This window comes from Mauremys mutica, chromosome 7 (genome assembly GCF_020497125.1).
Source record: "Mauremys mutica isolate MM-2020 ecotype Southern chromosome 7, ASM2049712v1, whole genome shotgun sequence".
Taxonomy (NCBI): domain Eukaryota; kingdom Metazoa; phylum Chordata; order Testudines; family Geoemydidae; genus Mauremys; species Mauremys mutica.
This window is the reverse complement of record NC_059078.1, coordinates 81,326,254-81,340,060: the sequence shown is the minus strand read 5'-3', so window position 1 is coordinate 81,340,060 and position 13,807 is coordinate 81,326,254. Positions and strand designations below refer to the sequence as shown.

Below are 13,807 nucleotides of genomic sequence, written 5' to 3'. Positions count from 1 at the left end.
ATAAATAATTTGGGGTGGATTTTTACCCGTACATCAGGAGCAATCAATTGCATTAAAAATACTACAATCACATGATTACTTGTTATATTTACATACAAAAACAATACCTAGTGCAGCCTCAGTTCAGCAAGGTATTTTAGAACGTGCCTAAACTATATATATGTGAATCCTCACTGGACCTACTCATCTGCTTAAAGTTAGGCGTGCGCTTAAGTATCTTGCTGACTTGGGCCCCCATTAACTCTAATTTTCAATCTATTAATTAATAGTTTTTATCATGCACAAATCTGATACCACAGCTATGAAACCTCCCTTTTACCAGAAATGCTGGTTATTCCTACATTCCCTAGTATTTAAAACATGCTTATAAAATGCATCAGTCTCTACTTTCAATAAAACTGGGACCAGAACATTTGGGTTTTGACTGTTTTGTTTTGCAATATCAAAGAGTGAAAAGGTGGGTAGAGTGCTAAGGAAAGCAGAGGCCACACTGTCGCATTCTACCTACTTCCCTTTACTAGAAGAACAGGACATGAGGGAGCTCAAAGGAGAACTGAGGGTCACATTTTCTATTTTAATTATATTTTGGATTTGTTATAACATCCTTATGTTATACAACACACCTGGATCTATTCTACTCTAGATACACATGCATAAAGTCCCTTGGCACAAATGGAATTCATGAGCATGTGTTGAGAGAACTGCCCCCCCAAAACTGTAGGACTGTGAACAAGGTTATAAATATATCCCAAGGTTCTGGTAACTTTTAGAAACCACTTTAACCACTTTCTCATGGTTTATTGTGATATCAGCAAATCCCCCTCTCTGAATTTATAGCCTCGTAATTCACAATTATTCTGGGCCCATCAATGTTTTTAGCATCTGAGCATAGAACTGATGTTATTAGTTCATGTATTATGGTACTGTCCATGAATGCTAAACATATTCCAACACAGATTCCTGGAGTTCATTCATCAAATATTTTATACTACTGTTCTTTTAATGATTCATTTATCCTTAGTAATATTTGTATTCTGGAATGTGGTGTCTCTAGCCGACAGCACAATGCTCTGCTGAATTATCTTTTTCTTTCACAGCATAACAAAATAGAGCACAGTCAAACTGAAGATGGCCTTTAGTTCATTGTCAGAATAATACTGCTTACCAAGCATATCCAGACACATTTCTTAAACCACATGCAATGCTCTGACTGCAAACGTGATCATAAAGTCATTAACCAGCATCTTAAAACGAGGGTGTGATATACATATTTAAATGTTCAGGAAAGCCAAATGTATGCTTTTGTAAAAGCATATTCCATTTCAGCTTCGGCTTATATCAATTATGCAACATTGCACAGATGTGAGAATTCACCTTTATTTTTCATGAGCTACTAAAATACACTCCTTTTAAAATAATATACATTATCTATCACTAACAGAAGCTTTTCTTATGCTATTAAGTATTTGTCCTTCACAAAATAAGAGTCAGCTAGATAGAGATACAGGCTGAACATTCACAATATTGAGGATTTATTTTTACTAGCAAATTATCATTAGCAATAAAATTAAGGAGGAACTCATTTTACATGGTACAGCTTTTCAGTAAATAAAGGTTATGCAACAATGAAGCCATCCAGAAATTAGAATCCATGGCATTTTATATATTTTTAAACAAACACACACACAATTCAGATTTAGCCATCTACTAGGTTAAACAAAACTATCAATTACTTCCACCTCCTGCAAACATCATCAAGCAAGCGATGACAAATATAATCCAATTAATTTAAAGAGATTATGAAGTCACAATACTAATAAAGGGAGTCTTAAGACTTCATTTAACAGGGCTAAATGCTCAGAGTCCACTGTTCTCTTGAGGGGTGTGTGTATATAATTCCCATTAACATTAATAAGAGCTATGCACACACCGAGGCAGATCTCTGCTCCTCACATCCAAGGGGGAGGCAGGTTTGCCAGCTGGCTACCACATAATCTATCATTGAGGAGTTGCTATTGGCAGAGTGAGGGGTCCCCCACCCATTTCTGCCCAAAGGCTAACACCAGTTAGCTAGTTCCTACTGGACTTTCCTCCTTCCAGTTGGACGAGTCGGGGGTCAAGGGAAATGATTCAATTGTCACATGCTTATCCAACCATAGAGAGATTCTTAGTTCTTTTTCTGCTTTTCTCACCTGCCACTCACTCACCTTTTCCTGCCTGCCTAAGTGAAGATGTGCTTAGCAAAGATGATGCTCAGCCCTTATGCACTGTCCTGGCATTTGCTGCTGACATTCGCACATGTATGATGGCTTTATAACATCACATGCTTGGTGTGTACCTCAAATTTTGTCCCTGTTCTCTCTCTCTCTTTAGGAGCAGACTGGCCCATAAAGGGGAGGCAAGGAGGAGACTAAAGAAAAAACAAGTACTGGCAAGTGACCTCCTCAGGCTGCACATGAACAAGGGAGGCTTATGTTGCCAAGCATCCATGAAATAAGATTATGCCCTCTACAAGAGACTGAAGACTGAACTCGTTTTACACAAGGAGCTTGGTTGATCCTTTCCTGAAATAGAAAATGGTGGTGCCCAGAGGAGGCAGGGAAAGAGGGGGTAAACCTCTTTTGACTGGTTGTTCAAGCTCCTATATGGAGCACCAGTTTTTCAGGAGGAATGATAGTGTCTTGTGTGGAGGCTATGGCGAGCATGTTGGGTTTAACTTTGAAGATCTAATTAGATCACCTTGCCAACGGCTAACAACCTGATATTGTTTACGTTTTCCACATTCAATGAGTCTCGATCACACGCTGTGGCAAGCCACCCATGACAGACCCCTTCAGTCCCTAATCTGTGATGAGCCACAGGTGAGAAGAAAAGCAAGTAAATGATTTCAATCCAAACTGTATCTTAGGAAACAATTAACAGTCCTTCAACAGCAGAGCAGAGCAGACAGAGGCTAGACACAGACGTTTTGGGAGATCTGAAGATGATAGGCCACCCTGGCAGAATTGTACATATATAAGCAAAAGACATTTAAAACCAATCTACTTTTCCTCACCAAAGGGCAGTGACGTTCTCTGGGCACAGGAGTAATTCACTTATAGCTCTTGATTCTGAAGAGCAATGTGGAGGTGAGGTTCTGAATAAGCTGTGTCTGGCTATTCTCCTTACCCCCACAAAAGGAATTACTTGATCTGGTAACAAAGTCATCAGAGGGCACATAAGAGCTTCAGCATCCTGGCAAGGCAGCATAGGTCACAATCTGGACTGATTTGTGAGCTGTACTGAGACAGTTTCATAACCTGATTAATAGAGGTTTGGAGTCAAAGATGACGGCAAGACTCCAAGTTCTGGACTCCGGCAGAGCAGAATTACTACAGAGGAAAACAGCCAAGCAGAAAGAAAAAGATGTTAGCAGGGCCCGATCAACAACAATGCTACTTTATAGGTTTTCATTTTAGGGACGTTAGCAATCAGCCACACTTGGCTATGTGAATGGAAGTGATACAATGCAGGAAAAGGTGTCCCCTGGATTCATAAGGGCCAGCAGTTCCAAATGACAGCTAGAGAATCATAGAATCATAAGACTGGAAGAGACCTCGAGAGGTCATCTAGTCCAGTCCCCTGCACTCATGGCAGGACTATGTATTATCTAGACCTGACAGATGTTTGTCTAACCTGCTCTTAAAAATCTCCAATGATGGAGATTCCACAACCTCCCTAGGCAATTTATTCCAGTGTTTAACCACCCTGACAGAAAGTTTTTTCTAATGTCCAATGTAAACCTCCCATTGCTGCAATTTAAGCCCATTGCTTCTTGTCCTATCCTCAGAAGTTAAGAGGAACAATTTTTCTCCCTCCTCCTTGTAACAACCTTTTATGTACTTGAAAACTGTTATCATGTCCCCTCTGAGTCTTCTCTTCCCCAGACTAAACAAACCCATTTTTTTCAATCTTCCCTCATAGGTCATGTTTTCTAGACCTTTAATCATTTTTGTTGCTCTTCCCTGGACTTTCTCCAATTTGTCCACATCTTTCCTGAAATGTTGTGCCCAGAACTGGAAACAATACTCCAGAATTAGAGCAGAGAATGCTGATCACATCCCTGAATAGTACTAAGCAAAGGAAAGAGACACAAAACAATAGAAGACCTAATTTCATCCCTGAGGGATCCAGAAACAATATGAGCAGTGGTGACAACTGTGGTACTGGGCCCTGAGTAAGGACAAAGGTTCCCAGACAGAGAGTCTGGGTGAGGCACTGTGATGCTCTAGTTGTTATGCACAACCATTTGAACCCATCAGACACAGAGCGAAGCAAATCTCTTGCAAGCTCCTTAAGCACTGAGTGATCACTGATCACCAGAAACTGGCTGGCTAGAAAGAAACCACCCTAAAAGCCCAAGAGAAACTCACACATTAAAATAGGTAAGATTCAAACCATACAAGTGCTGCATCAGAAGGCAGAACACAAGTTTTCAGTTACTGGAACAAAATCTCCTGGTTAGTAAGATTTAAATGCAAGATCCAGCAAAGACTATAAGGGGAAAAAAATCCTGGATAGCCAACATATTCGGGCCCAGGGAAGATCAATCTTGGTGCTAAGAAATAAACAAAAACCAGACTAAAGCCTGTCTAACACTTTTAAAGGGACATGGTCACATAATAGCTGGCGCTTTTTTTTATTGTTTTATTGTAATACTTTCTTAAGAGTTTGAGAATTCTTGTAATAATTTGGGACTAATCCTGCTCCCATTGAAGTCAATGGCAAAACTCCTACTACTGGAGCAAACTGGCATTGTTTCAGGTTTACACTACTGTAACAGAGTGCAATTTGGCCCCAGTGGGACCAGAATTTAACTTCATTGACTTCAATGGGACCAGAATTTGTCTCTTTGTCTTCTCCCACTTAGCAACGTTGATTTTCCCTAATGTTTGGAATGGACCTGAAATGAAAATGGCTGTACTCAACACTAACAAAGTGCCCTGTCATACTGATACAAAATTGAAAATGCTGAAACAATCATAACTGATATCAGCACATTCTGAGAATAATGTTAGTTTACTGTTGCTGGAGGAATCAACACAGGAAAAACACACATCATTCCTGTAGGGTCTACAAAAAGAGTAGTTATTTGGTGTTTGGTTAAATTTCTTGGTGAAGAAATGGCAATTAAATACCAAATCAAGCTAGTTAGGATTCAGAGGATTTTATTTCCCAGTTTATAACAATGTTAAAGTAGGTCAAAGTGGGAGATTAGATCCAGACAATGCCTCTTTAATAAGGTAAGTTGTGTCATGTTAAAACTCTCTTCTCAATAACTTGTGACCACAAATAGAAAAGAGGCTCCAGACAAACCAATGATAACAGTAGGGCTTCAGTAGCCAGCCCATGGCATCACCATAAGCTTCAAATGTAACAAATTGTGTGGTCCTGGGAGAAAAGAAGAAATTAACAGCACTTAAATCACCCAAACATTCCTTGGGCAACCAAGTCACCCAGGGAATTGAAAGATCAGGTGGCCAAACATAACCTCCAGAAAACCCCATCAATGTCCTCAGACTGTTGCTGAAGAAAGTCCAGAGGGGAAAACCAGTGGCTGAGCAGACTGGGGAAAGGGAAAGTGAGGGGGAGAAAAGGACCACTAATGGAGAGCGAGGCAATTGTCTGAGAAAGGCAATAGCCACGGAGCTATGAAGCTATGCCAACCCCAAGAACAGCACTGCCACTCGGCATTTCAGGGGCACCGGGGATTCTAAATAAATCAACAAGTCTACAGATCCTGGTTAATCTTAAGAGTACAAAAATGCAGTTTAAAAAATTGGTCCAGTGGACACAAAAAAGATATAAGAACCCAGGAGGTTGCAAGGTTAAATCTGTGTACAGGTCTTAAATGCTGTGTGAACTCAGCAGCCATTGGGTTCAGTGGGAATTTCCTCAGTATCTTGCAGGATTGGGCCCTTGCTGTGTGACTTTGGTCAAGTTAACTTCCATTTTGTGCCTTTAGAATCCCAATTCTAAAAAGGAGTAAAAGATACTAAACATTAGAAATTGTATGTCAATTCCCTAGATATGACCAAAAAAGGCCTAACCTTCAAAGTAGCTCCATATAGCGATCACTAGGGTACCGTACATTAGCCTGCAGCTATTGTTATTTATAATGCAGTGGTGCTCAAAATGTGCTAGAAGCTGTAGAAATGCATATCAGGAAACATCCCTCTTCCCAAAGAGACATCTTTCTTTTATCAAACTCCTCAGAGCACCACAAACAAGCCAGGGTAATCACCCTTATCCACTGAAGAGTAGATGCATTGATAAGGCCAGCTAAAACAGTGTAATAAGAGATCACCTAGATCCCCAAGAGAGGACACAATAAGGAGAGCTGGGACAGAGGTGGCAGCGAGTATCAAAGGGAAAATGAAGTGCTGTGGATGGGATGCTCACACAAGGTTAACCAAGATCAAGATGGTGATTGATAAGAATGAGAGAGACAGGAAGCCATGGAGAAGACAGAGAAAAAAAAACTATACTGAATGGGAGACATTTAGCTGATCAGAAAATTAGCACATTGAATAAAGCCAGAAGATTCAGAAGTCAAAAGAATGTGATAAAGGACAAACAAAAGAATTGTTGTCAGTTCTAAAGTCATCAAGAACTTGAAGTCTAGATGTCCCGATATCCAAAATCAACTCATAATATTCACTGAGAGAAATCATAGCTGTTCTCCAGTTACTGGTAAGTGAAAGCATCTGACCATGCCCTGGCCCTGCTCTCACCAGGACACAGAGGCCAGGTGGAGCTGGGCACCACAGCAGTGCTCCATGCCACCCTGGCACTACTCAGATTCTGAGAAGTCTGCATCCTCACCAGGGTAGCGACTCCATTCTTCCTTCCAAACCCATTGTGAGGTGCTGAGGATGTTCAGAGCTACATGTGGCAGTAAGAGAGCTCACATGGAATCATGGCCACTCATTGGCCCAATGCAAATTAAAAGATGGGTCAGTAAAGGGCAAGGCGAGTGATTCACCACCATGCTACGCCAGCTTTAAGCCAGTGTAACTCCATGGTAATCAGACCCAAAGTGTTCACAAGAAAAGATTTTCAGAGAATTGACAGAAAATCGGGGGGGGGGAGGGGAAATCTGATATTGCCCCTTATCCTCCATCAACAGAGGGAAGGGCTGCTGAAAGATGAGCCTCACTTAAAGTAGTGGTCAATGCTCCTGGATTTTTAAAGGATATTAATATTTTCCACATAAATATGTATTAACCTCAGGAATGTATTATCTACAGGCAGTGGAGGTTTATTATCTAAACTCGGTTCAGTTTCCACATCACTATTTTGGAGTTCAAAGCCAAAAAGCCAAAATAATGGGCACAGGTTGCAGTAGAAACAGAACCTGACGACTCCTCCAAACAACGTCACTGGATGCAGACTTTGAGGGGCTCACAGTATGGCAACCTGAGTCACAATTTTTGGCATCATAAAAAGCCAAACGCCATGCATACAACCTTAATAACAGGTATGGGCCCAGATCCCACAGCTTTGTCCTGAAACACTCAAGAGAATCGATCAATCTATACTAACTGATCTATTAGCCCAAGAAGGACAAGAGTCAATAAAGCCACCCCTGAGTCAGCAGTCAAACCATTCCACCCCCACTCCCCAAAAATCTAAAAACCCTGCACGCTCCGATCAGCAACAGCAGAAGAGGTGGGAAAACAGGTCATTTCTCAACTAAACACAGGCAGTGCCACAGTACAGTAGAACCCCAAACAATGGTGCCCCCGAGCACTAAATTCAGTCATTTTCCCCCTCAGTCTCGTCTCTCAATTTCAGCTCTGACTCCTTTATCTTTTATTTCTTTTTCCAAAGACACTTAGAGATGAACCCATTCATAACTGCCTATCCACAGACAGTTTGTGGCAGCATAATTGACAATGAGTCTGCTGCAAAAATGAAAATGCTGTTTTAATAACCTGAGCCTAAAATACATTCTGTTGTATGCCTCAAAGGGTTTCAATAAAAAGTCAACCTGTAGAGACATATTTTCTTGGCTTAAACAACAATCCAAAGCATATAAATGTAGTCCAACTATAATGACATATTTATAGGCCAATAAAGCTTACATTGCAGCTTTCATACTTCACTTAAAGGAACTCTGTAAGAAGCAGTGTTACATAAAATAATTTGAATTTTTTTAACTATAGCCCAAGGAATACAAATTTGTAACTTACCCATGTTTAACTGATAGTGTTTACACTGCTTAATTGCTAAAAAAAAATTTTAAAAATTAAAAAAAATGTAAAATGAAATGACTCCTCATCTGGCTATTTCCAATTGATTTACCAAATATGGGTATTGAAGTCCATTTATTACAAATAACCCCAAGCTCTTAAATAATTCTAAAGACAAAAATAAATAACTAGAAGCCATAATGAAGGATTTTGTCAGGCCAATTCTTCTGGAAAAATAGGTTCTCATGTTTATTATGAATAATACATTACTCAACTATTCTATTTTTATATACTGCATTGTTGTTATTCCTTATTTGTATCAATATTTGAAATAAATAGTCAGAAAAATATAAATAGACTTAAGACATTAATTACTCACATTTGATGCTGACATATTTGTAAAATGAGAGAGAATGTATAAAATACACACCCTGAAAGGCAGGGATATAATTTTTAGAATCATATTTCAGGCTGAAAACTTAACCTCAGAAATATGAGATTTTTATATATTTAATGCACTTCCTAAGGAAAAGACCTACATAATTTAAAAGGGATGTAAACAATAAGAAATTACCTTTAAAACCTATTGAATTTAATGGAAAATTATATAGGTTTTTTGAGCCATCCTTTAGAATTCCTTAGCAGGGATATAATTTTCTATTAAATTTTAGAGGAAGGTCAAATATATCCTATAGGAAAGTAATCATTTTTATTCAACTACATAGGATTTTTTCATAAAGGAAATATGCATTTCCACAAGGAAAATGGTTTCAGGCAATCGCATTGTTTATCTAGGTCCTGCCAACAAAAGAATCAGAAATTTGCTAGCCTACAACCAGCGTTAAACATTGGTATTGCTAGCAGAGCTCATGAATCATTGTCCTGACTAGTTCAGACAAGGGTTTGTTTCTAAGAACTAGACTACAGACTATGTCCCCTAAAAACCAGTCTAACACTAGGAAACTGACCATCAATTTGCTCCACATCATCTATAGAAAAGTTTTATAACACTGTTTTAAGACAAGAAAAACCTTGCCCACAGTGATTTGAGAGACCATGCTTGGAACCCTACTAGCCATGATTACAGCTAGCAAATTCCTAACCACAGTGTTCACTGTTTTGTTGGCATGATGCGGAGTGTTGGAAGAGTTCTATGGGCGTATACTGTACGCTAGCAAAAGGTACAGCCCACTAAAGGTGCTATTTTGACAAAAGAGAAGTTACAGCACAGGCAGGTCAACAGCTCAAGGTTCCCTACTCTAACTGGACTTATCTGCATTACAAATTTTATTGTGTTGACCTGACCTATGATTGCAATGAGTATATTTAGATGACATAATGCTCTCCATGAATGACCAGTCAGTGCAGGTGAGAGCAAATTTTGTCCAGCATCCTTTCAACTAATACTGATTAAATCCTGATCCCATGTCAAACCAAATGGCAGGGTTAGGTCCCTGGTACTGCCAAACATAGCTGTTTCCTTAGCAAGAAAACCATAGTTCCTCCACATTATTTACTGAACAGGAAAACTACAGTAGAACCTCAGAGTTATGAACACTAGAGTTACGAACTGACTGGTCAACCATACACCTCATTTGGAACTGGAAATATGCAATCAGGCAGCAGCAGAGACAAGGAAAGGAAAGGAAAGGAAAGGAAAGGAAGAAAGACAGTACAATACTGTGTTAAACAAACTACTGAAAAATAAAGGGAAAGTTAATTTTTTTTTGGTCAAGCTAAGGAAACTGTTTCTGTGCTTGTTTCATTCAAATTAAGAGGTTAAAAGCAGCATTTTTATTTTGCATAGTAAAGTTTCAAAGCTGTATTAAGCCAATGTTCAGTTGTAAACTTTAGAAAGAACCACCATGTTTTGTTCAGAGTTATGAACAACCTTCATTCCCGAGGTGTTCGTAACTCTGAGGTTCTACTGTACATTATTTAATCCATTTAATGTTAATATTACATTTAAATAAACCAAGCAGTAACAGGTTTTCTTGTCTAACTTTCAGCAGTCGGACCCATCCTCAAAAGCAACATGCCCAATGGCTAAATGTCTTCTTGTGCCTGTGGGTTTCAAACCAATCATAACCAGTCGCAGAGAGAAACTTTAAAAAAAATTGAGTCAACTTTTTTTTTTGTATAGGCAGTGGCAAAGCAGCCTGATTCATGAACTAAAAGAAAGCCACATGCAATGCTCTCAGTGTTGGGTTTTCACAATTACATTGTTATAGTTCAGATATGCATTTTTAGTGTAACCCCTCTTTTCAAAGGTTTAACATGCAGCTCTGAACTGTGCGTGCTAAGTTTCAAAATAATTTTCTTTGGCTCTTGAGTCAATAATACTGGTTTTATAAACTTCGCACAAAAGATTTGTTTGCTTGTTTGTCAAAAACAAAACAAGAGAACATTAAAACCCAAAATCTCTGTCTGAGAAGCATTCCGATTCTTTTGATACACCAAACAGATGCAAGGAAATGTACAAGGAAAACGCCAATGTAATATGAGATTGTCTAATTACTGCATCTAGTTACAAAGAAGAAGAAACCACTAACAAAGTTTTGCAAGTGTTTTACTGTAGATATTGATTAAAAATATCAACTTTCAATCATTATGAAACATCATCCTGACTAGCCGATGAACTAAAGTAAGACTGACCTCACCATTTGCTTATATGGGAAATGAGAGACTCAACGCTGTTGTCAGGTAAGTTCTATAAGGCAGATCCTCAGCTAGTGTAGGTAGACATAGCTCCATTGTAATCCAGGGAACTATGCTGCTTACACAACTGAGAACTTGGCCCATCCCCATGATCTTTAATTCATGAAGATGAGAAAAAAATTCTGCACATGGAGTTGGCAGAGTATCAGCCTTAACTTTTGTTTTCTTACCTTTCATCCATTTATGTGCTAATCTTGAAGCTATCTAAGCTTTGCTTTTAAAAAAAAAGTACTACAGGAAATAAATTTCACTGAAACACACGTTGAAATATATTTTCCTGTCAGCCAATGTGCATGCCAATCTCCCAGTAAAGCTAATGGGGGGTCACATGTTTACCAACAGAAGACCCGCTGCCTCAGACGTCATCCTACAGCCCTTGCATAAGAATGTGTCCCATTAAAGGAAATGGGAGTTGTATGTGCACAGCTTCTACAAAGTTGGTGTTTTAGACCCAAATTCCGTACCCACTTAGGCCCCAATTCTGCAAGGTGATACATGTGGGCAGATCCTGAATCCACATCCCATTGACATACTGAAGTCAAAGGAGAGCCAGGCAGTGCAGGAGACCGTCCATATGAACCAACTTGTGGGATTGAGACCTTATGTGAATATGGGGAGCAAAAAGCATCCCAAAAAACTCTAAACCTGCTTGCAGAGATCCAAATCATTAGCCCATGCAGCAGAAAAGCTGTCCATATGAATTCCCGTGCCTCTCTGTTTTTGCATAGAAGGAAAAGTGAGAAAGAAAAGACCCACTGCACCATGAAACCAAGTGACGGTACAAATGGGTGTAAGTACGATTAATTAAAACGTAGGCTGAATGTTACAATAAACTTTAAACTAAAATGTATTAGACTGTGGAACAGTGTCCCAAAGGGAGTTGTGAAAACCTCATTACTTAAGACAATTAACACTGTATTGGACAAAGACTGGAGAAGCACTAGTGATAGGCAACAACCCTACGTTGGCAAGAACATAGGCAGTATGATCTAACAGGACTTTGACCTCTCTCTTTCGTCTATGATTCTAATTGCATAGAGAGAAGGCATCAGATTCAATCCCATATGATGTGTAGCATATACTTGACCCCAATGCCTACATAGTTTCTGTGGGAAGCCCTTGTAAATTACCTTTGCTTGCAGCCTCAGGATTTGAGCCTTAGTGCTTACAGTCTCAGAGTCAATGACAGTTTTGTCTGAATAAGCACTGCAGGATTGGGCTTGTTCCCCATAGAAATACAGTCACAGGTAGGCAAACAGCAATTTTAGAAAAGGAAACGATATTTACCAAGATCAGCCTTTTCCTTTAGAATGTCTTTGAAGTTCAGGCCACTGTTGAGTGTGGACTGCCTGTATCTCATCAAGGCTTCCTTCTGCCCATTCTTGCCCAGTTCCATGGGTATGACTGGGTCAGCCCGGAGACCACACTTCCACTTGGAGAAATCTGAATGTGCCCATTTTGCCAAGTCTTCGAGCTTCACAGTCACCTTCTCTGAAACGGCAATAACTTCATCCTGCAAGATGTAGTCAAACGAGAACAGAGCGTGTCATGTGTGGCTTATGATGAATGATAAGTCTGTAGCACTGCCTCTTTGACATGTTATTGGAAAAGTTTATCTTGCTCTTGGCAGATTACTTTTTCTGTGATACAGAATATCCAGTAACTCATGCAATTTGCATGCCATTTTAGTGTCACTGTTAATTGTTTATTTGAAGCAAATATTTATGTGATAAAAAATATCCAAGAATATCAGGGCAGTAGTCCTAAAATGCATTTTAAATGTGGATTGCCAAAGTGCATTCTGTATATCCCAAAGGCTCGGATGAAAGCTTGCTTTTTAGGTGCAATTAGCTGCGAATGTAAAAACTCATGGCTGGATGACTAATGGTTATAGCTAGTCCTCAAATAAATGGTCTAAGTAAATCTTAGATTCTTGGAACTCTGACTCACCAGAAAATTCCTGTGTTTATGGTACATTTTCCCTTGGCTTATACGCAAATATTGAATTTAACTTTTGTCCTAAAAATTAAATAAAACTGTGATGTAATCCCAAAAGAAATACTGCATAAATGTTATGTGTTTCCCACCAAAAGAAACTCGCATATTCTCATGTTTCTTAAAACTTTTTCAAGAACAGAAAATAACTATTTTTCCCTCCTCTTAAACATACATTCTATGAAAAAGCAATTTAACTTTAGTTTAGCCTGCTGAACATATACTTGAACTAAACATCTCTAATTGCTACATTTTTATCCTTCCAGGAAACAATCAACTCTTCTCAGTCATGATGAATAAGCAGAATGTTTTATAGCTGCCTACTGTAAGCAGGGCTTAGGAAGGCTTCAGAAAAAGAAAAACCTAACCCCAACTCCTACCAAGATAAACTTGAGATCTTTAAGTTAAATATTTGAAACAGTTGATGTTTTAACTTGAACTGACTTACACCACACCTTTCACATCACACATTTCTAGATAAAACATGGGTAGCATAGTCACTTAGAAAGAATTATGGTTAATATTTTTATTCTCCAAAATAAACACAACTATTTAGGTATGGAGAAAAAAAGAAAGAAAGAGAGAGAGAGAGAGAAATTCTTGCAGTTATTAAATAAACAGAAATGCATGGTTGGTTCTGTATTTTTTGCTTAACACATTCCTCAGGAAATAAAATACTGCTCAATAGTCAAAAAAAAAAAGAAGGGGGGGGAGTGGGTGGGAAGTGTGGGTAAGTTTTGTGATAAGTTACACACAACATGAAACCTCCACAGTAGCTTTGGTAAAATGTAGATCTGATATTTCACTCTTCCTTGTATAACACAAAGATGTTTTATAAGCAGTCATCTTCTATTACTTTT

At 38.9% G+C, this 13,807-nt stretch overlaps 1 protein-coding gene across 4 annotated transcripts in view; it reads right to left on the bottom strand.

The window, feature by feature from the left end:
* Window positions 1-13,807, bottom strand: part of ARID5B (AT-rich interaction domain 5B) — a 145,710-nt gene that overhangs the window by 114,073 nt on the left and 17,830 nt on the right. For all 4 annotated transcript variants that reach the window (XM_045024552.1, XM_045024555.1, XM_045024556.1 and 1 more), the window contains one exon: window positions 12,240-12,465. In XM_045024552.1, the coding sequence (XP_044880487.1) occupies window positions 12,240-12,465 (226 nt within the window). The remainder of the gene's footprint in view (window positions 1-12,239; window positions 12,466-13,807) is intronic.